At 34.6% G+C, this 27,002-nt stretch overlaps 1 protein-coding gene across 2 annotated transcripts in view; it reads right to left on the bottom strand.

Moving 5' to 3' along the window:
• The window catches only part of CSMD1 (CUB and Sushi multiple domains 1), a 1,072,714-nt gene that overhangs the window by 372,941 nt on the left and 672,771 nt on the right, over positions 1-27,002 (bottom strand). For both annotated transcript variants that reach the window (XM_014869526.2, XM_088162298.1), the window contains exons 6-7: positions 23,599-23,711; positions 10,827-10,904 (exon numbers count right to left, since the gene is read on the bottom strand). In XM_014869526.2, the coding sequence (XP_014725012.1) occupies positions 10,827-10,904; positions 23,599-23,711 (191 nt within the window). The remainder of the gene's footprint in view (positions 1-10,826; positions 10,905-23,598; positions 23,712-27,002) is intronic.

Here is a 27,002-nt window from a genome sequence, read left to right as displayed (position 1 = left end):
GATGGGGGTTTGGACCTTGTAGAAATATTTGTATACATATGTGTGAAAATTATATACATATGAAAGCTCTTATATGTAAGTGAGGAAATAATACAAACACTAGACTTCTGACTGCAGTAAACTATCCTGTGCCAACACAGTTCACACCTTTTTATTTTACTTTTATTAAACTCTAAACAAAACTATCCAAGAAAATGAGCAGTCTTTTTTTCATTCCTTATATTCTATATATGTGCTTTATCAGTTCCCTCGAAAGGTGAATTTTGAGTTCTCAAGCCTTTAGCAGATAAATGTCTGTGACACTCATCCTGAATATCTTACTCATTGCAAATATTTCAGAAGATCATCAGTGAGGTTGCATCTTACTTCTCTAAAGACTGAAGTAGTAATATCTAAATATGTATTAAATATGTATTTTAGAGAAGGGATTTCAGTGGATGGCAGAACAGGAATAATAAACAGCAAAATATTTTCGACAATATTATAGGCAGGGTTGATGTTTCCAGTTGTTTTTAAGTTGCTCAGAAATGTCCTTTTAAAATTTTTTCTTTCATTTGTACATAACTATCAAACAGAGGCAGTTGGGGCTTAAATTTTCTTTTTCAGGAATCTGCTTTGGATTTATTTTTTCTTGTTTTAATGATATTAAATTGAAATAATTGTTCATTCATCTCATTCACTTTTGAGAGAACTGCAAAGAAAACCCAGGTATCCACACTTAAAAAAAATATTAAAGAAATCACCCTTTCCATGGAAATATATTAGCATCACCTTCAAAACCTGTATTTGTTGCAAAAGTGACCTTTGTGTCAATGATGTGCATTTTGCTCTTCCATCATCAACTGAAAATGGCCAAATAGGAGTCCTTTGGGAAATAGTAATTCAAGATGATTGAAACATGTTTAAGCAATACATTCCAAATACATGCCAAATTTAACAAAACCTAAGACTCTAAGTGTGATGTGCCTGTAGAACTCTCCATTTCTAGCGACCAATGAATATCCAATTTTAGATGTTGAACTGAGAGCTAATCTTTCCTTGCACAGTCATCTGCTCTTCTTCTTCCAGGCCTTCCTGAATGGGAACCCAGTTGACTGATTCAAATATAGAGGGAACAAGAATTTGATTTAAATGGCAATAGTCAGACAGTTTGAAGGTTATGACAGAATTTCAAAAGGAAGGGGAGAAAAAATGTACGAAAATTTTATCAACATTGTTTTGGTCCCAAATATGAACCACTACATCATATGGGCTTCTCTGAACAACACTAAAATGCACTTCATACAGTAAGACAAGAAGCAACGGCAGAATAAGAACAGAAAGACTGAAAACAGAAAAAAAAAATATTATAGCAAACCTGACTGAAATTGAGGGCATGTTCTGTTTTTTATAACAGTGGTGTGGGATTCAAGCTCTGCCTCTCCAAAATGTCTCATTCTCTGTCAAACCAAGCTCATCTTGCATACTGGCACTTCTGCTTGAGGACTACACAAGAAATGACTATAATTTATTGTATTTTAAGTGCTTTTGAACTTTCATACTCTAAAATGTGGATTAATTTTTTAGTATATTCCATAGATACAACAGACTAATATATAAACAGGTTGCACTGCATCATGCTATATTTTTACTCTCAACATAAGTGTTTTTCATTTTAACCTCTAATGTTCTGCACTGCAGATACATTTGCAGATTACTGAAACCAGGTCTGGTAGAATTGAGAAAGGAATGCGACTTCTCAGTAAGAATCAGGTACCTTATGACTTCAAACACATGAAAGAAAAGTTGATATGGCAATAAAAAGTTGCTTCTTGGATAAAATAATATATGCCACATAAAATGCCAGCTTAGAGAAACCATACTGTTTTGCTCTTGTTAATTTGTTAATTCACTGACTTTATAGCTTCTCTAGCAGAGGCATTGAGCTTCAGAGTTCAGTTCAAAAGCATTAAACTAGGGAAAATATGAATATATTTTGACACACCTCTTCCTTATGCAGGAGAACTTTCATGTTAGAAGCCTGAAGCAGACAATATTGTGACAGTGAAGACAGAAAGTGCTTGTATTATCAGAAACAATGTGGACATTGAGACAAACTTATTTCCTGATGTAATCATAGGTATTAAAACTTACATTACTTTGATATATGAAAAATTGATCTTGTCACTCTTAACAGAGTTCAGATGGCTTGTATGAAAGAAGCATGCATATGAGACAGAACACAACACTTGCAGTCCCTTCTTTTTCAAATATGCCAACATGAAACAGAAAACTTAGCCAGGTACTTTGGGATTTTTCAGGATTTTTCTTTCCATTTTTTTTTTTTTTTTTTAAATAAGTAGCTGAGTAACCTTATTGCTTGCTTGTTTGTTTAAGAAGAAACAATTTGTTCTATTGATTTCAGCAGCAGGACATATGCTGAATAATCCCCTCCCCCTAGCAACTAGTCTTTTCCTGCCAGAAGTAAACCAATGCATTTATTTCCATTTTAGTTCCTTTTTGTTTTGTTCATTCCCATTCCAAAAATATTTCAAGCTCCTAAATGATCATTATTAAGGAAATTTATATACAGTGTTGTATAAAATTTTTACTTCCCTTTTTCTAAGTAAAGAAAGAGTAGTGGACACAAACTGCTCAGAAGCTCATAAATTAGCTGTCACCTAACAAAACTTCCCTGTTCCAAACATGTATGACACTGGTACTTCTCAGCTCTGCTCAGAAGAGCTGCAGGAATAGATATATTCCAGTGTGACAGGCTAACAGACAATGAGATACTGCACCAACACAGTGAAATTATTTTCCAAAGTGTTTCGTAATGTAGAGATCAAATTCTGAAAAAAGAAAATAGTCCAAGAGCTTCTATCAAATTCTGAAGATATTCTCCCACAATGAGGATTTAGAATCAGGATCTCAATATGCACATAAGTGCAATAAGAGCCTCTGCAGAAAGTGGAAATCTTGCAGGAGATAGGAAGTCTCTTACTCTTCCAAAGGACTTAACAGTAAGGGTATCTATATTCTGCAGTATATTTTCACTGCATAGACCAGTGTCATACTTCTTTCTTTAATTAAAGCTGTTTTCATATTTTTACGTTCTAGAAATCTGAATTCACCCATCCAGAAATTCTGAATGCCTTCATAATTTAAAAACATAATTTGAATCTACACAGACTGCATTTTGCCAACATATTTACTGCCCACATCTATATTTTTAACAGAGCTGTATATAGAACTTAAGCTAAGGAAAGGATATAAAAGTATTAAAGTATATAGTTAAAATTTTCATGAATATTTATTTTATACAGAATTGCAATTGCTGAAAGCTAGTTGCTTATTTTTAAGCCTTTGACTTTGAAAATAACAGAATTGAATGTCAATTAGCCTACAGTACGAACATTCACTTTGAATAATCAGTAACATTCTATAATTTTATATGAAAATTAGTTAATGGCAGTTTCAGCTTCCTAGCTGGATAACAATTCATTTTAACCATCCATAATTCAATGAGATTACACCTTGTTTTACATATTCTAATAGAAGGTTTCTTTTGGTTATTTTACAAATTATATATGCAAATTATGTATTAAATAATTGATGAAGCACCTTGTTTTGCTTGTAGCTATAAGGGATGCTTTTCTTCACAAATATATTTAGGCAGCAGTTCTTTTCACAGCAAGATTTTTGCATAGTATTTTAAAAGATATTTAAACTCCTGCTGTGATGAGGGCTTATTTAGAAACACCAAATATAATTTAGTAACCAGATTTATAAAGCAATTTATACAATATAGTGAAATAGCATTATAGAAGAATTTCATTGCATAGGGATACTAATCTTCTCTGAAAATCCCAAACTCTGTAACTCTTGGGCAACTCTGTATTATTACAGTCTATGATAGGACAAAGTATATCAGGGTAATTAGCCTTCCTATTTTATTAATGCTTTATAAAGCTGTTTGAGGTTAATGCTGCAGTTATTTTTTCCTACTGCCCAATTTCATACCATAATACTCGGTAACAAGGGGAAATAGAGTCATTAATCTTTTACTAGACATGTGGTAAATGGTGTAATGGAATATTAAGTATTATGCATTATTTACAGTTATATTTATGTATGTAGGTAGGTATACATAGACATATATAACAAGGAAATTTTAATTTTATGTATTCCAGGACCTATCCCTTAGCCTATTGGATAAAAGTGCCATTGTATAAATATTACTTTCCTCTTTTCTTTATCTTTAATTGAACAATTAACATATGCTCAAGTATTTCTGTAAAAAGACTTTTTGAAATAAAATTGGATATTAGCAGACAGGCTAGGCCCACAAAATCTTACATGCTTAAGCCTTGTGTTTCCTAACCTCCTAAGTACTACATTAGTAAGTTATAAACAATCCTTTCTCTCATTTGAAGACATGGGCAATATAAATGCAAATTTGAAAAAAATAAATGCTCTCCTTTTCAAGCTGTGAGATTCGAACACATGGAAAATAGCTTTCATGATTAAAAAGGCTGGAGAGCTCATGATACTGTGTGGGCACTTAAAAATGAGAATCATTGCAGCACCTGTAAATTAATATAACACAATACAACACATAAGCACAGAGTAACTTCCCCTGACAACACTGAGATCTTCAGAGAGAACTCCAATAGAAACTAGTGAGAAAGAGACACCTTCATATTGATCTTAGAACACATTAGTCTTCCTCTGAAGAATCTCAATCTTGAATGTATGTATTTCAAAGGCCTCCATTTTTCTCATGGAATGCAGGATATATCTGCCACTAAACACAGAAAATGCTGAAGAGATGCTCACTAAAGGTCTGAAAAGATGAGTTTTCAGAGCTGTCTTTTCACCCTTGTGTTGCAATGCTTCATAAAGAGCCTGGGAAATGGCAGTCTTTGGAAAGTAGTAGATGTGTAAATGGAAATCCTAATTTCCACAATTTGGAATTTCTCTTTTTAAAGGACACAAATAGATAGCACTATAAAATGCAATGCTAGTCAGTTTTCCTTCAAAAAATCAGTAAAGTACACCTCTTGAATACTGGCATTCTTCTCTTGTCTCTGAATTTTTTTGGAACCTATGGCGAACTGATTAGCTGAGTGTCAGAACCCCACAAACACTACTGAGTGCCCCAGAATAAAAGCCCAAAAGATGCCAACATTTCCCCATCTGTTTTACTTGTTTTAACTGGCAGTGAGACCAATTAAAAAGAGAGATTTATTTTACATTTATTTCTCCAGTGCCTTTAAATTCGTGCTTCTTGAAAGGGCACAGGCCTTTGGAATTCTGCAGAACAAATCTACTTTCCAGCAAATTTATTTTTTTAAAAAATGTATAGGGTCTCTCTATCTTAGCATTCAATTTTGTTTCTATCGCTATGTTTTAAATACAGCATCATGTAATATTTAAAATATTCACACCAAAACCCAACTGAATATAGAGAGCACTTAGGAACACAATATCCAAACCTAGGATCTTTTGATAACAACTGCCTGCAATTACTTGGGTAGCATCATGTTTACTGGTGATCAATCCCATCACTGATACAAAGTTTCTTTAATTAATGAGCACATGGGATGCTGTATTTGATCAATGTAAACTAATGTAGATTAGAGCATAATTTTAAAGACTGAGAAAGATTTGATGTTGTATAGTCAGGATCTTTGAAACTGTTAACTGTCAGAATTTTGAATATTTAACAGCATTTTTTATCATGATTTGTTTCTGACACAGCATGCAATAAATAGCAACTAAAATCCAAATTCAGTAGAAATGGTTTTTCACATGTGAAGACTCAATACAATACAAGCACCAAAAAATCCCCCAGAATTTTTAGTTATTTTTTTTTAATTACAGGTACATTTTGAAAATAATAATATGGAACTCTTACATAGGTTTTAAGTAATCCTAAAATAATTTTGGAAAAATATGCTAAAAAATTATTAAATATAAGATTTTTTAAATGTATAAGATAACTTAAATTTAAATATAATAACCAGAAATTTGTATTTCTATTATGAGAAGATACAAATTTCACTACAAAAATGTAGTAAGTACAATAATTTTTCCTTTTATATCTGCAGCTTGAGATGACCTTCAGCAGTTGTCATGTCTTTGTTAAGTTGATTGCACATTGGTTTGCAACTGATTTCTAAATATTGATCTATTGATCAATATAAAATAAAATGTATAAAATATATATCTTTATAAAATGTATATTTATAATATATAAATATAAAAGTGTTTAAATAAATTGGTTTTTGCTAAGGTATAAGAATAAATAAATGTGACTATTTAGTCCAATATTGTCCTTCTTAGGAAAATACCCTTTCATTAAATGAAGTACAAAATTTGACTAGTCTTCATATTGTTTCTGTAAAGTACATTTACCAGTAGTCAAATGTCAAGAAGGTGACATTGTCAGTTTATTTAAAATGTGAGGAATGTATAAGCAACAAATTTTCATCCTAAATTTTTTAAACTTTATGTTACAATGTCCTAAGCCATTTTTCTCAGTTACCCAACAACAAAATAAATAATGACTGCTGTCATTCTTTCTTACACAGAATTAGCAATGTAACCCCATTTTAGTATTAATCACTATAGTTTCAACAGCATGTGCCATTAATTCAACTTAATGTGCTGCAACCAATCAATACTTAGTCTGTAAACTCATTTGTTCTTTTGCTCTACATCACAAAAATAATTGTTGTAAAGTAGCTCTTTTTATCATCTTCAGGGTGAAGAACTGTTTAGGTAAACTCTGTAACTCAAGTTTCAGACGATGCATTAATCTTACACTAGAATAATGATCTTCAAAGTATTTAACATAGGTTTTTCCAGTATTCTAAAATACATTTTCAAATAATACTACAGGAGCCTGAAATTGCTTGTGTTAAATATAAGAGTTTTTTACTTAGTGAATACTTACAGAATTTGCAGTTTGTAAAACACAATAGTTCACACACACTGTTTTGCACAGTGAGGTTAGGTCTCTCAATATGCAGTAATTACTCTGAAACGTTAACATGGTTCAATATGAAGGCCGTATTTTTAAAAGAATCACTCTGGCTTCGTGTGTTAATCTTTGTCACTGTTTCAGACTGCGGACAGTGACAGTTCTCTGCAGTTTGCTGTGTCACGTGCCAAGCGAATTGCCACACTGCATTTTGACATGAGCAAGCTCAGGAAATCAGATCTACCAAGCACTTCATTCTCACTGCTGCCTTCCTCTCTTAGCATTACTGCACTGGCAGATTTGCACACACCACATAAACTGTATAATCATTTCCATTTTTCACCTGATATGATGTGTCTCACCTTACTGAACTTCCTTGGCATTTACTGTGAGCTTGATGCATTCCTGTGCTCTGTCCTCCTGCTGGTGAGGAGGTGTGGAAGTGTGAGGCTGCCCTGTGACTGCAGCAGGAGGGTGGTGGCATTAGGGGCTTCTGGGGCACTCTGCACTCCTAACTCTTCTCTGTTTCTGGGCCGCACAGGGCACAAAGATTTGCAGAGGTGCCAAGTAGCAGGTCTGCAGTTATGGCCCTACATTCCTAATATTCTGTGAACTCATGTTCTGAAGACCTGTACTCACTTGTTATCCTTTGCATGTAGCATGACTAGCAGTAACTGCCTGGTATGTAGACTTTAAGAGACAAAATACAAGGATCATCTATTTGACTACGGCTTTATAAGGACTATGGCTGCCCAATTATTATTCCTAATTATTATGCCTAATTATTATGCCTAATATAGCAGATGGCTATATTAGGGCTTTCCTTCTCTTGGATATGCAGGATTCCCCTGTACAATCTCTCTGCTGTAGAGGTAATGCTCGAAATGTTTAGAGATCATAATCACCCTCTGTCAGATTTTCTGGACAGAAATATTGCCATGAAAACACTTCAAGAGACAGCAATCAAAACTTTATTTTTATTTAATCGGTCACAATGCAAACAATAGTCATAGCAGTTTTAGAGAAGGCTAAAGCTATTAGGGACACAGAGTCCACAGGTTTTCTTGTTAGAATGAGTGATGACAGCAAGAAGGACCTGTGGGAATATAGCATATCTATCAGAATGATAAAACAAAATTGGGTAGGCTAAACATGCAACTAATCAGACATCAGGAGATGTAACTGGATTTGCTTTCCCTAAGCAGTTTCATAAAATACAACTCTTCCCTTTCTCCTCTGAGAGATCAACTTCAGATGACCAAGGGTAAATATACTGACTGAATTTGGTGTTTGTGCCAGCTCAAGCACTTAGAGGCACAAAACCTGACTGTCCTATGTGCTTTTGTCCAGTTTACTCTTTCACAACTTTGCCAAGTGCAAGGTACGGATGAACTAGGACCATATTTTACTTCATTTATCCTTCCTATCCTTTTTCCACTTTCTTGCATAAATAAATCACAATTCAACTGCATCTGGCTCACTGTTAAAGTGTACTGCTTAGCATGATTATCTGCAAAAAATTAACATGATAGGTTTCTTTCAGGTGTACCAAAGAAGAAAAAAAAAACAAAACAAAACAAAATAAACAAAATCACAAAAAACTCACACCAAAACAAAACAAAACAAAAACAACAGCAAAAACCCTCTTGTTTCCCTGGGGAGTGATACAATATATAATGAATCTTCTTTCCAATATAGAGGCACCTCCATCTGAAAGCCATGTTTTGCTACCTGAATCTTTATAAAGGATTGAAGATCTGAAAGAAAGCATCCAGGAATCCAGGCAGGCCCAGAAGGGAGAGAGAGTGAGCTATGACTGCACATGACTGAAATCCTGAAATACCATTCTGCATTCCAAGAGGAATTATCAGTAATGTTATTATCATTGGTAACACTGATAACATTTTCTACATAAATCCTAACAGCCTGGTGCCAATGTGAAATGCTTTTTGTAGCTGCTTGCAGGTTCTGCTTGGGAGGAAGAGCTGTGGGAAAGCTACATGTCCTGGGATGTACAGGGTATGCTCTCACAGCATTTGTCGTGATTATATTTGCATTCCATTTACCCCCATAAGTCAAAAAGCCAAAAATAAGGTTTCTGCTTTATAGAGAGAAAATATTAAAGAGATCTAACATATAAAAATGGTGAGAAGTGCTAGTATATAATGTATCTTTTAAAAAAATTTTGCTAATTGGTGTCAAATGATACTATCCATTCTCATAATTTCTCTGGAGCAAAATCCACAATTATCTTTTCTGTCTACATAAGTATGGGCAAGATAAATGGCTAAATATTTAAAGCTTACATCAGAAAAAGCATTAAAATACATTTGAATTCAATGTTTTTGTGTTTTAATCTTATAATTTTAAAAAGCTTTATATATGTGAAAATTATGGTAATAATAATAATGCAATTCTTAGATCTATGTTGGAATGTTGGAAAGTCAGACATGATAATAAAGTTTTACATGCCAAAACGCAAAGAAAAAAAGATAATTTTCTTCTGAGGTAAACAGCAGAATGCCTTACAATAATTTCCTCCATAGCCTGTCTTACTTCCACTTTCTGTAATTACATGTGGTGTTTGACAGCATGTGCTCTGAGACCATCAGCAGAGATCACACAGCTCCCAGAAGTACCTTATAAATGATGAAATAATCATCCATTCAGATACAGACACCAAAGAGATGGATCAACTTTTTCTGCTATACGTTGCATAAAAAAAAGTTCCTTTTGAGTGCCACACCATCAATGTGCAATATTTAAAGCAGAAAATTGTCATGCCTCTTTTGTTCCAATGAGCATACCAAAAACTCACTTTGCATTAATCAATGCACGACAGAAACACAGAGAAAAAATATATCCCCTAGGCATCAGCTTTCAAGACACTCATTCTCTTTGCACTTGCTGAATAGCACACGAGGCAAACACAGCATAGGTTTCACTTCAATGAGTTCACCGTTATTACATGAGGAATTAATTTATCTAAGTACATCTTAGTCATTACATTAACACTTTTGAGTTCTGTGCGAATGCTGGACTAACCTCTGGTATTTTTGTTTTTTTGGGGGGCTAAGGGACTCTAAGCTTTCAAAATTCAAAAATATCCTCTTATTCTTGATTCAAGACTGGCCTAATTAATGGAGAAAGAGCTCTAAGGATTTTAGTCAGATTGCCAGTTCAGAGAAAGTGATGCTCCAAAAAACTAACAACCTCATAGTCCCATAGATAGCATTTTGATTTTAGCTTTACACTTTACACAGGAAAAAAGGTGTAAAGGGACCAAACAGATGTCATTCCAGAGTGCACTATACATGCAATGAGGGAAAGTTGATGTTGTGATCTCCATCTTCTTGAGAAGCTGGGAATTACACCAGTTCTTAATCCCTGCTGTGCAAGACTGGTAAGAGGCAGTCACCAGGCATAGCGTGGCAAGATGAGGGAATAATTTAGCTTTGATATTGAGTGAGGTAAAAAAAAAGATTACAAAGTATAAATTTAGATTCACAAAATTCTCAGATATCTTCACTGTCCCCAGTATTCAATTGATGAAGTCTATACAGCACCGTTCTGCCTGGATTTCCTAACTTGCCAGGTGTCTCTGAATTCTAAATAATCTAATATACAAAAATACTGCAACACATAAAACACAGATGTAGTTTCTACATACCATATTTTTCAGAGTTTATACCATCATATTCTGCTTTCTACCCTCAGTAAAGTATTTTCAGTGACAATTGAAAGTATAATAACCATTTTATGACCATAGCATCCCAACATCTCTCTCTTTGATTTGTATATTTACAAGGATTCCAGGAGATATATACAGTCACTAAAAACAAGGGTATAAACAACTTACAGACAGAATTTTTGTGGTTGCTGTCTTTGCTGGGCAACATCTTGACTCCTCTTGATTTGAGTTCAATTGCTTTTTTTACTGAGAAGACAAGCAGACAAAGAGGAGATAATTCATTATTAAACGTCATTAAAAGGACATTTAGCTGCAAAATCATGCATTACAAGGGTACAAAGTTATATAGGTAACCTACAGCATGTTGAAATAACCGCAGTTGCTGTGATAATCCAAATAAAGATTTGGTTTTATTTATTTTTACAAAAATACAACCATTTATCATGTTTTAGAACATGTCTTTTTTAAACAGATATTATCAAGATTGGCACTATTTTGAATTCATGTTTCATTATGTTCAAAGAAAAGAGCAGATTTTCCTAATTACAGGTATGGATTTCCTGTATTTGCCATTCCATATAAGAAAATCCTAAATATTACAAATTTATTTCTTACATACAATGTACAGAATATTATCTACACATATTCAAGGACTACAAGCTTTCAATGTGATAATCACACCTGTTTTTGATTTGATTTTTTGATTCACTTTTCATCAGGAGACATGTTTTTAGTTCTGTTTCCCAATGAGATTAATAGTGTGTTACATTATTTGGCTCACCTAAACCCTTTTGAATCTACAGGGCAATTTCAACTGAATTAGAAAGAAGAAAGAGAAAGAGCTCTCGCAGGGGAAAAGTTTTGTGAGAAAGAACAGATGCATCAGAGGTTTAATATCTTTTTTCTCTGTTTAGTCAGCTGAATGGCTGATAAACTCCCAGCCTGTCCCTATTAAGTAGTTTGGGCACCATAGGTGGGATCAGGAGCCAAGTAGGAAGAGACATGAGAAGACAGCAGTGTAGCTATACATTGGAAGACACAGGGTAGAATTTTAATTGTAATGCTAAGAGAAAAGGATAGAAATATAGGACACCTTCACAGGATATTAATTAGTTCTGTGGGAGCAAATTGAGCAATGGAAAGTAAAATCAGATGTAGAAAATAATTGTGGAACAAGCATGAACAATTCAAAACTACTGTGTCAAAAAACAATAGCAATTGCAAAATAGCGAATGACTGACTCTGTATCAGACTGATAATGACAACCTCAAGATGCATGCCAGTTACCAAAAAGGGCAAAAAACCTGTAATCCTTCCCTTATTCATATTAAATACTATTTTCCCTAGATCTTGAGGGGGCTAATAATCTCAAAATGCGCTTATTTATCCAAGACACAAACAGAAACAAGAGTTCAACTCAAGTATTTCTTATACGGCAGCAATTAGTACGTCACAGTATATAAATTCATACTACAGAATGTAAGTTATACTTTTTTGTCATTACACGGTATAAATTTTATAATTACTACAATATACACTGATATGTATGCAAATAGTTCTAAGAAGTGAAGTGGTAGAAAGCAAGTTGTCTTTAAATATTGCATTAAAAATCATTATTCCATTGTATTTATTTCTATATTGCAATTTCAGAGTGAAGGTGGCTTTTCTTGACTACTGAAATTGAGAAAGTACTGCAGAAATTGCATTCTTTTTCATGTGCAAGTGCAGTCATTCATGCCTAAACCCAGAATACAAGTGTTCAGATGATGAAAAACGATTGAAACACAATTGTATCTGAGTAGTATGAAATGGTTATGATAGAAGTGTGGTGTTTTCTTCTAAGGCAGGAACTGTACATTATACAGTGATATCAATATAGACAATAAAACTAATATCCCCAAGGCCTTTTGGAAGGGAAAACTTAATGGATATCATTTTATTTGAATTATTTTCTATAGGTATGAAAATCTCTATCAGGTGCCACCTTACGTTCAGTTTTCCAGGCTGTGTAACAAGTCTGTTAAAATTATTCCATGTTTAATGGGAAATGAACAATACAGTTCTTGCAGAGAATATTTGGGATTTTGTCTGGATTTGTAGTCCCTCTGCTAGTATGAATTTCTCTATTTATTAATATCTATGTTATGTAAAACATGGGAGCAGTTCTTTGAGGATTCAGAATCTATATTGCTTACATGGATGAGTAATAAAAACATTGAGTTATTAGGCAATGGACAGAACAAAAGAACTATATTCTCCTTCTCTTTGTGCTGTGACACTATTTTAGAGTAAAAATTACAATCATCACTCAAATTTCTTGTGACATTTCATTCTTAAAGGTGTTTGTTATACATATTTAAAGCACGCTTCTTGAAAGGGGAAAAATTATATTCACCAGTTTTATTTGAAATACAGAGATCACAAATTGAAACAATAGGTTTTCACTTGATATATGAGAAGCTTTTTGACTGTCATGTACTGAAACAGGTCCTGCAGTTTTTCTATCCTTGGATTTTTTCATATGCCAAGAAAAAAACATTCTGTATCTCACTGAAAGGACGTTAGGGAGGGGATTCACAAATCTAAGTGTATGTTTTATGAAGAGAAATATCTAACTCAAGGGGGTGATTCATCCCCTTCTAAGATAGACACAACGAATCCTCCTCTGGAGATGCCTTTTCCTCTCCATAAAACATAACAGAAAAACATAATACTTGCTGAAGCTAGATCTCTACATTTTAGACAGTAAACATTAGGTGGAACAAGCCTTTATGCCTACAAAACTTTAATAGCCAAATTAGTTATCCAGGATACATATTGATCCAAGAGGTTAAGTAGGATAGTTTGATATATATATATATATATATATATATATACATATATATATATATATATATACTATTTTGTAATTGAGGATGTAAGTTTTCACATGTGCCCTTTATGTTATTTTATTGTCGTTTTAAAAGTTATTAAGCAAGCATAGTCTCTAAAATAAAAACTGTCCAACTTCTGAAAAAGAAACAGACTACTGCACACTGTGGTTTGAGTTCAACCTCTCTGGTAAATAAAAGAAATACAATAAATTGGATGGTTTATAACAAATTAAATCGCATTTGAATACATTTTCTGAGACATTTCTCTTTAACTTCCCCATTGCACCTTCATTGAAAAGGTTTTCCTGATTTCAAATATGATTTTCCATTTAACAGCACAAAAAGAGGAATGGGTTTACATTAACAATGTCAGATTTGAACAACCCTTTCCAACTTTTAAGTGATTGCTTTCTGAGATCTGCATAGCCTTCTGCTGTCTTCACTTAAACATTCAGTTAAACTTACTGAACTAGCTCACTTCACCTTTTCTGTTCCTCACAGCTTCAAGAATCTTTTGGAGATGAGTTACATATTCAGGGAGGAGGGCAGAAAGCTGGAAGTCCACAACAACCTTATCCACCTACTGGAAAGCACTAGTGGTATTCCTTAAACTTTTGCTACAGCTGAAATAAACTCAGCTATGAAAAGAATATATACCTGGTCTTATCTAAAAGGATCATGAAAGTAAAACCTTCAGGTTGCAAATCTTCATTCAAATCTACTCTGATTTCCATGCAGATCTTAGTTTCTGACAAATCTGAACATGTATGAAGAAAATGCATTTTACCCCAAACTGCGGTGACACGATATGTTTTTACCCAATTACACAAATACATGAGTATCTTGCCAATTTTTCTTCCTGCATGGAATAACCTCCAAGACCTCCAATACTGGCTACCAGTCAAAGCTAAAATATTCTGACATCATCTGCTGGTTCTTCCTCAAGCTGCTCTGCTGCTGCTCTGCTGAGTTCAGCTTTTGGCTGCCCTTCATGGCAGATTTTTCCTAAGTACAGATATTTGAAGGTGAAGAACAGCATATTGACCAGTATCTGGTGATCACAAGAAGCACATTTCCTGTCCAGACTGAAGCTCTTTGTCACTATAAGGAATATATATAGATATATTTGAACAGTTTTCTGGTTTTGTTACAGTACAGGAAAAACGCCAATATTTTCAGTACTTTTTACATGCTATACATATCTTTTACAAAGATTTACACTTCATTTTAAATGATTTACAGAGTTCAATAAAAAACAGTGATGTGTTTGCAAGAACATTCATAGGATTATTCTTAAAGGAGCTTAGCAAATTTATCTCAGAACAGTGCAGAATTCATCAATTTCCTTTTGCCTTAGTTTCACTATTCTGATTTTCTTCAATCTGAGTAATCCTGTTGTAAACAACTTATTTTCTTAATTCAGATTGAAAATTCCATTTCGGTGCTCTCTTTGTTTTGCCTTAGTGCCTAACCTTTCTGTGTTCTCCTCCAAAGACACAATTATGGGAATACTACTGGGTTTTTCTGGCCTAGAATAACATAGTTTCACATTTGGCAGCATCAGTGCTCTCTCTAGATTATATTTATGGATGAAACATTTCTTTCTTATCACTCAAAGTCATATGGGACCAGTAAACAACTCGTTATCTGTTTCTAGGTTTTCTTCTGCTTCACTATGGCCTGTTGTACTATGAATTCTTTCTAAAAGTTTAGTATTTATGCGAATAAGAAAAAAAGCAATCATTCTAAATCTTACTATTCACTTCAGTTTATGAAGGGAATTCTATAATCATTTTGTTGATAAAACAAGATCTCACACTCAATAACCTGGGAGCATCCTAAGAAGTTTTCCTCTCATCTGCCCACTTGACTTTTCACAGAAGCATCACAATTCTTCTATAGGATCTCTAGTTTAAACGAACTCTTTGGAATAGTCTGTCATTTTTCTTTTTCTCTATTCCCTGCCTGAAGAGTATTCCATCTAATACACTGTCCAAGTGTTTCTCTCACTAACAGCTTTCAAAATCTTCCCTACTAATCGGTATTATAACTCCAGAGAGTTTCACAGCAGGCACAAATGTTTCTACTATATGGCCTGACTACTATGAACCTGTAAAAGCTGTAGGTTCATGATCATTTGGCTTCCTTGTTCCATCAATTCAGTAAAGTACTGCCTGTCACTATCAGACCTTCCACCTGCTCCCTGTGCTGGAAATCTCTGCATGCAGTACTAGTGAATAAAATGCACCAAGATAAATTGGTGTCACAATAGATTTTTACACAAATCTTTCTCATTCTATTTGTATAAGCTGACACAGGTTGTGCAGGTTTAAAAAGGAGCACAGCCATTTGTTTTCCATTAACCTTCTCTATGTCTCCTAGCTGGCCCCTTGCCCTTATGGACTGCCTTAGCTACTTTGTGCTTTCAATGTATGATATATCATAATAAAACCAGTCCAGCAGGTATCAGGTCTTGAGTGACTACAGATATTCTCCACAGTTCTGAAAAATTGTATCAACACAATTTACTCTATGAATATAAGGCATTGCAGAACACACTGGATAGTAGCTTGTAGGAACTGTCTCTAAAAATAAATCAAATAAGTCATAAAATGAGAACTACTCAGTTTCTTGTTTGAATGCCACTTCAACCATAGTCTTTTGAATAGTTCTGAGGAGGGTAACACCATGCCAAGAAATGGCTGAAGTCTAAATTGCTGCTGCTAAATTGGCATCTTCTTAGTGCTGATATCATGAGGCAGCTACGTCAGAGCCTGTTTAGCAACATTTTACTAGACACTTAAGAAAGAAATATTACTGTGGCAGTACTGGACTACATATTTAACAGTGGTTCTATTAACCACTGAAAAGAATGGTCAAGAAAGATGGTGGATTATCTCCTTGTTGATGTTTTCATATCGAGACTGGTTTACTCTCTTAAAATGTAATAAAACATAAATTATTGTCTCAATACCATTTAAAGGAAAAGTCTATTCAGCATCACTTAAGAGCTAGAAAATAATAGGTTTTTCTGGCTCTTGATTTTATCAATTGCTTTTACTAATTTTCTTTCTAAATTTACTCTGAGTAACAATTCTAAATGAAACCTCTGACTAAAAGTACCATGCATCAAGGAAACACTGCAAATTCTTTTCACTTATTTAAAACATAAAATCTAGCATTTTAAGGAATATGTAGAAAGGACAGACAAGCATTTATAGGTAGACTTCGTGAATTAATAAAATACATTGAAAGAATTAGCAACTGCAAGTTGATTTACATTATTTCACTCATGGTTTTCCATTAGTATACATTTATTTCAGCAGCCTCTATTATATTCTTTGTTTGACTTCAGGATTATCTGTTTGCTAAATCCTGAATTACTGAATGTAGTTAAACACAAGAGATAGATAACTTGTGGTACGTAATTATCAAAATACCTAATACTATCTTGAACCTCTCTGAAACTCGCCAAAAATAGAATGCTTTATTTGAAACACTCTGCAACAGAGTGAAAGTAAACCCAGCCATTAATTATGTTTTCCTTTGGAAGCTTTCTTATTCTGTTCTATTTCTATGAATTTTGAAATAAATATTTTACTTAAGCAGATCAGTTTTAGCTGTATAATTAAAGGTATTGTGAGGTTCTTTCTTCCTAAAAAGAAGACAAAAAATATTTTAAAAAACCTTTCTATTGTTCTGGCAATAAGCAAAAGCTAAACAAGCATACTGTGCATACTGTAAATACACAAAAAAAAGCATGGGATTCTTTATTACACTTTTTAAGTCATTCTGTGTACATTGATAAGCTTTGTTTCTGGGAAGTGCTAGGTTTTCATCTCCTAGTTAGCCTGTTAATGATACTTCACCTCTGAGGAATTTACACATTTATGAGGCACTGGCACAAGACAAATCAAAAGTTGCATGCTCTGCAACTCCCACTGAATATGCAAAGGATATTCATGTATTACCATAGGTGAGGGTAGAGGGATTTAAAAAAAATTAAAAAAAGAAGTTCATAACTAAATGACTGTAACATCTTTCCCCCCATGGCAGTGCCACCAAGGAACAAGGCAGAACAAGAACTATATCCAATGATATCTACTGTGAGAGTTCATTTCCATGAGACCAAAGTCTGCCATACATGAAGAAGACAAGGCAGAGCATGTCACTGCAATGTAATTTTTTCTGGTGGTTTTCAGGGCCATTCAACACCGTGCCACCTTCTGACTAGAAACTCAGAAACTACGAAAAAAATCCACAGGTAAACACAGAGAAATTGGGACATAAATATTTTTATTGATGAAATCAACATCAGAATACAAAAAATCAAATGAAAACAACATAGGATGTGTGGAGAGGAAAAAACAACAAATACCAAAACAAGTCCTTCACTCTATACCTAATTAATTTTTAATATTTTTAATTTTTCTTAAAACTTCTACTCTAATCTAATGAAAAATGGGACAATAAATAGGATTCAAGAAGAAATCCAAACACCAATCATTTGGATTCACTTTTTACACTACAATATTCTATTTATAAATTCAGCTTGCAAAGTATTTTAAAACTATATTTATTTGATGCATTAAAATGTGCAATTCTAATACAGTGTTAATTTTTTTTATACCAGAGAGTAGGTTTTCTTGACCATGTTAAAAACGGAGCACTAAATATTGCTAAAAATACAAGATGGAAATATCTGGAAAAATTGCTGAACACATAAATTAATTATGCATAGATTTAAATCTAATTGGTAGTTCCAATATTTTAAGGAAATCAATTATAATAATACTGTTTGCCTGATAAAAGATCAAACAAAGAAAAGAAAATTAAATTGACTGTTTGTTAGTATTTGTTCTGACTTACTGAAAAAGGCCAAGTTACAGCAATAATATAGCTATGGTAAGATGATAATAAACATGATGTTAATTTAATATGAGGAGAAAAGAGTAATTAAAGGATCTGTATGCTAACTATATAAAAAGTCTGATAATCTGAATTCTGACCAGGAAAACAAGTTTCTTATCCCATTGTTGCTCAAAGAGGTGTGTTATGCTACCTCCCTTTCCTTTCGAAAAGCCAGTGACACTACTAGATGTGGTAGTTAGTGTGGGGATTTAACCCCAGATGCAAATTAAGCTCCAAATAAGCCACTCCCCTTCCCCTCACCCTTTCCAGTAAGAGGAAGATAAAGAAAGAGACTATGGGTTGAGAAAATAAAAGGAATAATAGAAATAAATATTAATATAAATAAAAATAAAATAAAGTAATGGAATAAGGAACATACAGTAACAGCAACAATATCAATAACAAAAGTATAAAAAAAAAGAAGGTGCTTTACACACCACAGGTGTTCACCACCTTGCCTTAGTTCCATGTGGCTGCTGGGACAAAGGATGGTGGACTTTCCCCATAGGTCACATCCACGCAGCCCCTGGGACAAAGACAAGCTGGTGCCACTTCCTTTGGTTGATTCTTCCTGTCCCTGAGCCCAAGACAATGGGAAACAATGGTGGACAAAGCCCTGAAAGCCAGATTGTCTGTGTCATGCCACACTGCTGGTTCAGAAGCTGGACTTGATTCTGCATGACTGCTTCCAGTGCTGCACCACGCTGGCTCTGCTGGAGTTTTGACTCCACAACATGGCAGTCCCACTTTTGTCAGCACCATGTCTTGGAGACACAGTGGCTTTACCATGTCTCCAAGCCACGAGAAATAGGATGGGCATGAGCAGCAACAGCAGAGGACAATCCCAAAAGAGTTGATCTCAACAACCTCCCCAATGGAGAGGCAAACTGAGGTGCTTCTGGGGGTGCACTCAACCTTTTCTGGCCCCCAAAACCATCCCTCCCATCAATGATATGGCTGGTATAGAACAGCAACCTGGTCCTCCCCACATGGATATAGGGTCTGCTCCTTCTGCAACCAGGACAGTAAGGCAATAAAAAGCTCACCTGTGCACACACAGAGGAGCACAGGGACATACAGGGGATGGGTGAGACAAATGCCACCTCACCCTGGCCTTTCCCCAACCACCCTAGATCCATCACCACGAGTGCAGAAGAAATGCAGAGGGTCCTGGCCAAGTGGGGGAACCAACACAAAAACCCAACCTCTACCCAGGGCTGTCCCTGGTGAGACCCAGCACCAAGGGCTGGGGCACAGCTCACTCTAAGAGCTCTCCAGTCACTTCAGAGACCCAGGAGGAGCCCTGCTCAGGGATACAGAGCTCATTGTGGAGTAAAAGGGAAGAGCATTTTGGTATTGCATTGGGCTAGTTATGGAGTATTTTGGGAAGGAACAAACATCAGGGAAAGGGATGGATTAAACTGGCTTGGGAAGAAATAGATATGTAAAAATACAGGAATAAAAATGGCAGGGGATGGTTGCATGTAAGCAGGGGCTGGTCATTATGCTTGTGTGACCATGTCCTATGTAGAGGCCCTATCTGCAGTGACTTTCAGGACTGAGGAACTCCAGTCTTTTTTAGTCTAATTCCCAGTGAAACCAGAAGAGGTGTGTGAGATCAGAACAAATATATTTAAATAGATTTATAGTAAAAATATAAAAATGTCAAAAAAAATTGTGCACTGAGTTTGAGTGGCAGCTTTTTGGGGGAGGTAGGGGTGCTGCAGGGTTGCCTTCTGTGAAGAGCTGCCAGAAGCTTCCTTCGTGTCCAATAGGATCAAAAGCAGGTGGTTCCAAGACAGACCTGACATTGGCAAAGGCTGAGCACATCAGTGATGGAATAACATTTAAGAAGGAAAAAAGTCACTGTGCAGCATTAATAGCAGCCAGAGAAAGGCATAAGAATATGTGAGGGTTGAGCCTGTTTTGCTCATGACAGTAACTGGCAAGTGATGCTTTGCTGTCCTTATCTCAATAATATTTTCTCTTATTTGTCCTGGTGAGGTGGAGGAGTGAATGACTGCTCACCTGTCATCCAGCCAGCGTCAACCTACCACAGTCTTTATAATGTAATCTGCAGGTGGACAAGCTACCCCTTTTGCAGAATACCTTGTGATTTTGTTTTGTGAATAACATTTACACCTGACAGCTACCACAAAAGTCTATATAAGGACTCTCAAACACAATAAATTACTATCTGGCAAAGCGCAAAGGCTGTTTTCATTTAATATTTAAGGACTGCAATTAAAATTACTGAATTTTCTATTTTCCTGAAACAATGGACTATTGTTCTTGTGCAGCACATTTATACATCTTCACTGCACACGCATGAATGAACCAAGCAAGCAGTCACAAAGAGACAACACAGCCTGACTTTAAAGAAGTATTTTTTCTAGCAAGCAGCAACAGGAGAAAGCAGTTAAGTAACATTAGAAAGTACAGTCCCAAATTCCCTGAGGACAGTTGCCCAAGATTTAGAATTTCTGGGAAATTAAAACAATCACAAAGATTCCTTCAGTTTGGTCTGGTAATGGGGACTCATCTATTAGTAAAGTGAGTGTTAAATGGTTCCATTAAAAAGTCTGTACATTTACTTTACATGTCTCAACGACAGGATAGCTCAATATATCAACACATCGATCCCAACTACATTGGAGCAATTCTGGAACAGTCTATTTAAACTATTGGGAACAGTTGCCCATAAGCAAAATGTTTCTTGGAATGTCTCAGAATCATATAGACTGCAATGCAGGATTTGCCTCAGAGGACAAATACAAGGATTGTGTCTGGAGACAATCAGACATTGGAGGCATCCTTTCCCTGCTAGGTTTTGTGCCTGAAAACAAAGTCGTGGATGTCACAAGACTTAGGTTGTTTTGTTTCCTGATCAGTTCAAATAATTTTTTAACTTGAGAGAAGTACCTAAGATGGAAATATCTGTCAAGGCTGTTGAATTTTAGCAGAAATAAGTTTCTGAAAACAAAAACATAAGGGAGAAGCTCAGAGAGGTGGAACATTTTAGCCCAGAGAAGAGATGGCTTGGGGGGATTGGGGTGGATCTTATTGGTGTGCATTAAAACCTGTGAGATGAGAGGGTGTAAAGAAGCTGGAGAAAGAGTCTTCATGATGATATCTATTCACAACACAGGAAGCAATAAGAACAGATTGAAACTCAGGAAATCCCACTTACAAAAAAATGAAAACCTTTTTACTCTGAGGGTAAACACTGGCATTGGTTGCCCAGAAAATCTGTGATATTGGAGGTATTCAAAACTCACCTGACATAGTTCTGATTTAGAACTTGATTTAAGCTTGATTTAGGTTAGGTTTTTAGAGAAGGACACTGGACTAGATGAGCTCCAGAGGTCTCTTGCAACCTCCACTATTGTGCAATTTGTAGCACTAGTAGACTACCTAAAAATATTGTTACTTCTGCTTAGTTTTCAAATACATATATATTATAATTATTAATGCTGTGTAATAAAAAGGACTTAATGAAGCTGTTAGATTAATTTAATTTTTATACCACTATGAATTTTTATCCTATGTATCTCGAAATCTTTCTCCTATGTTTTAACATAGTTTATGTTTATATCACTAAAATAGGAATTTATTTATTGCAATTGAGCCTGATAAGATAGATAGCTATGTAATTCATGATCTCTCATATAATTCAGAAATCTTTGATTAATACAGCAAATTTTATAAACCTGTAATTCAAAATAACGATTTAAATTAGAAAGGAAATTTCTGTAATTGCAAGAATTAGTATTGAAATAAGATACTTCCACATGTCATTCAATGTATATTCTACATCAGGGAAGTTTACACTTATACATAATATCTGATGTATTATGCAGATCTAGAGAGACACATCTGAAATAACAATCTCCCCAAATATTTCCCAAAAGTTTTAAGTACTTGGTTAATATTTGTCTAGAGATAATATATATTGAAGAAGAACAAGCAATATTTTCCAGTGTATTTTACATCATCTCAAACTTCCCCCTTGTTATTCTGTTGATTCATAGTTTTCTGGTCCATCAGCAGGATGAATCATTGTTTTTGTGGTCCTCAATTAACAGGCTTAAGACACAGAGTTAACATAAGCAGTGCATTTACATTCATAGTCCACAGCAGTGGTATTATATATGCATCTTTGGTAAACTGTGGAAAAAAATAAGTGGTAAGTGCAAAGAATCAGATCCTCATGCTGAGCTGCCAAAATGAAATGAAATTTCGGACTTTCTTTTTTCTGAAATATTGAAAATATTTTGAAAACTAAAAGAACTATATATAGTAAATGTTTTGTTGCACATACATGGCATAGTCACCAGAAATATATTGTTGCAATGTATTTGTCATTTCAAAAATGATAGAGGTCTCACAGTTTCAGTGAAAAAACACAAATGACTAAACTCTTAAAGGATTTGATGCTGTGGGGTGTAAAAGGGTTGAAACAGCTTATATAATGCAGAATTTAAAAGCACAGATAAATTAAGAAGCTTTTCTATTTTCAATATTACTACCATGTCCTTCATCTTGAGTAATGATTTATAAAGCACAAAAAATCAATAAAGAATCCATTCTAAAAAATTGCATTTAAAAAAGTATCTACATGAACATAAGTAGAAATGACAGCAACACTGACATCCTCGTGTCTTCTTTTGAAGTTGTAAATGCAAATATATTCAGGAGCCTGAAATATAATCTGTACTATACTATGGTTGAGTCAAATTTCCAAACGATGAATGTAGCTTCTGGATAAGTGTTAGATTTTGAATAATGAAGGAAGACAATGTTTAGACAGGAGCCTGCCTTTGTGTGGAATTGACTTTCTGCAAGCTGCATTCCAGGCATGTTTTTAAAGCAAAGATCAGACTGACTGAAAAGAAATTCATTGTAAAAAAAGTAAGGAAGCAAATACATATTTAGAGCAAACTGCATTGAGAAGCACACATACTTTTTCTGAAAGTAAATCCCTAGAGATGTCTGTTCACACAGAGAAAACAGATAATCAGTGTAAGAGCAGTAGTAATATAGTAATAAAGAGTCAGCTTTTTACTGTGACTGTGATATTTAAACATAATTATCAAATTCCACTACGACTTTAGAAAGGTAAAGGGTTTTTAGGCGTGCTTTTATAGGTTTCCTACCTTGAAACTGAGCATTAAATCCCTTTCGTCGGTGATTGCTATCAGACGTAAAATGGAGTCGCAACCAGTTCTTACTGCTGATAACTGGAGAAGGTAGATTCATACCACTCAACCTGGAAAAAGAAAAAAAAATCTAATATTAAAAAAAATTCATGTGTACACCACGTAAAAGAGAACTTCCCCCCTAAACCTCAAAATACACAATGATTTGCTGTCATTTAATCTCAATGTATTACCAGTTAAGTAACTATTGTGTTGAGAAAAATATAGAGATTTTTTTTCCTTATTGCAGCTATCCATTTTATGATTAAAACTTGTATTTCCAAACCATTTTTCATGAATTAAAGAAGAAAAGCAGTCTTGTGAGAGTGTGTGTGCACACAAATATAGGTGTGCATGCACATGTCAAAACATTCAGCAAAAAATGAGCCTATTTAGTTATGACAAGATCTCATAATCTGACTCCCTGCTGTGGTAGTTACCTCATAGGAAGTCAAATCTCAAATATTAAGAAGTGTTAAACAAAGGTTATGGACACTAGCTAATTTTAAGTTTGGGTGGTAAATTATTAGTACATAACTATACTGGTAGAACTGACTTTGTGTATGTTAAGACCAACCCACATTTAATAAAAAAACAAACAAACAAACAAACAAACAAACAAAAAAAAACAAAAAAAAAACAAAAAAAAAAACCTTGGGTATGAAAAAAGTGCACAAAGAACTTTTGTAATACAGGAAACAGGCCCTTAGACCACATTGGATGTTTCCATTGTCATTCATGACACTACACCATCTGTTAATGGAGTAACTACCACAGAGAACCTAATATGATGTAAATTCATGTCTTAGTTTACCAGATGGTAAACTTTTTTTTGGTAAACTTTTTTTTTGTTTTGCATAACCATGCTCCAGATTTCAAATTTTACCCTTTTTTTAATTTTTTATTTTGTTTTCCCTGAATAACTCTGGAGAACTACACAAAACTAATTTTCTCTTTTCCAAAAATGTTGATTACTTGAAACAAAAGTCAAACTGATGAATATCAGAAATTCTCAGCTAAAATATCATCTGCGTGAAGGTAGATTTGCCAGTACTAGAGTAGACACAGTACATATTTTTTGAGCTGAAAAATAATAAAATAAGGTTTTAATCTCATTTTAGAGATGGGATTTAGTCTCCCTCCAAAATTAATCAATATATATAGATGCTTTTTCTTCATCACAGTATGAGATATCAGAGTTTCATTAAATATTCCAGATTACTAGGAAACTCATCATGTTCAGAAATAATGATTTTGGAGAAGCCTAGTTAGAACCATGGCTGAATCCCTTTTTCTTCTGCAGCAGAACAAGACCAGCATATTGAAATATAGACATTCTTAATGGATTATTTTTTCTGCTTAGGACATACAAACTACATCAGAGAAATTTCATTTTTATTTATAATCTTGTTTTTCCAAGACGCACAATACACAAGATATTTTCATGTTTATGTGAACTCTTCAAGGTTCTAAACAGTCTCAAATCTCCCTATAATCCTATGAGAAAAGTAAAAATAAGTAATGTCAGAGAGAGTTAGATTCCAGTCCCACAAACTGGAATATTATACTTACAACAAAAGACACAATGTGAGGGACATGTTCCTAGAACACGTTTGTTTTTCTGGTATACAAAATGCAAGTCCATGGCTGGAGAATGTGCTTACAACTTAGGTGCTCTAGTTCACCAATAGAGAGGCTGGACACTACTGCTCAACACATTCTCAAGGTCACATTCTCCAGATGGAATGATCCCTTCCAGTCCCCCAAAGAAAAATTTCTTCTGGGCTTTGCCAGCTGAGAGGTGCATCATGTACCACAGTTTGTGACTAAGTGTCCATATGTGTGCTGGTTTTACCACGTGTGATTCCTCTGACAGTGTAGCCTTTACTCTTACATGCTGCCTTTATATATTAGTAGAATATTTATGGAAAACAAGCAGTTTGGTTATGTCCATATTAGTAAATTGAACGGTGGCACTTCATATCAATTTCTATTTAAGTTTACTTATTACTATTTAAGTTTACCATACTATTTAAGTTTAAAACAACAGAAAACAATGGGATCTTGGAATCATAGAATGGTTTGAGTTGGAAGGAACCTTAAAGATCATCTGGTTGCAGCCTCCTGCCATAGGTAAGCAGGTAGCTTTCAGTAGCCCAGGTTGCCCAAAGCAGGTAGCTTTCAGTAGCCCAGGTTGCCCAAAGACCCATTTAATGTGACCTTGAGCACTCCAAGGCATGGGGACACCACAGCTTCTCTGGACAGACTGTTCCAGTGCCTCACCACACTCATATTGAAGCTGTTCTGCCCATGACTGATGTATGCTCCCATGGGAGCCATGCAGGCAGCTCTGTAAACCACAGAGTCCCAATAGGCATTGGGAATGTGACCACCCCTTCTGAGGTGCCAGGACTTGTGCTGGTAGGTTGCTACGAAAGCAAAGGTGCAACTAAAGCAGTTATCTTTATTTCAAGTGCATATACCTAGTTCTGTCCTGTTGCATATGAATATAGGTAGACTAATTTTAGCTCAGATTCGGTGTTAAATATAAAATCAGATGAAGGCTTGGAACCACTTTGTATCAGACAAATTATTCAGATAAGATAAAACCCCCTATATTTCTTAATATCAAAGTTCTCTTTAAAAGATTTCATGCTTTGATCTCTATTAAGGATTTCTCCAGTGCCTTCTAAAAAGAATATTGAAAGTTTCTCTGTTCCTTTTAGCTGAAGACATTTATTCTATGAGAAGTAATAGAAAAGAAATTAAATTTGTCAGTTATATTTGAATTCTGCCTCCACTATGAAAAATGTAATGCATTTTTGGAATTTATTTTAAAGCCTAGTATAGATAGTCTTAAAAATCTGCCCTAGCCTTGGATAGAAGTGATATCTAATCTAAATTACTTCAAGTTGTTCAAGCACAAACACATATATATAAAAATAATGTTCTTTATGCATTTTCTGGAAATAGTTGGTTTGACTTGTGGAGTGTTGAGTTTTCACCTCCTATACTGATGGCAGCCAGGACTTTATTTTCTAGGATCAGGGGGTTAAAACTGTCAAGTGTCACTTGGACAAGTGACATATTTGAATGTTCTGGGCTTAACAGTATTTGAGGCCATGCACTGAAAAAAAACATTAAATAGCTGTTTATTCACTGAGTATCAAACACTCAGTGACATATTAAATAGCAATCTTGTGGGAAGAAAAGAAACAAACAGAAAATAAGTTTTCAAATAACATTGTAAGATAGTGTATTTACCTGAGGTCTTAGAATGAGAATTGTACATGGAACCTAAAATCACTAATTTTTGCATACTAGGTGTTGCACTGTGCTCTACTGAACAAGACAGATTTGCA

Source organism: Sturnus vulgaris, chromosome 3 (assembly GCF_052056855.1).
Source record: "Sturnus vulgaris isolate bStuVul1 chromosome 3, bStuVul1.hap1, whole genome shotgun sequence".
Classification (NCBI taxonomy): domain Eukaryota; kingdom Metazoa; phylum Chordata; class Aves; order Passeriformes; family Sturnidae; genus Sturnus; species Sturnus vulgaris.
The sequence above is the reverse complement of the archived record's forward strand: the minus strand, read 5'-3'. Positions and strand labels throughout refer to the sequence as shown.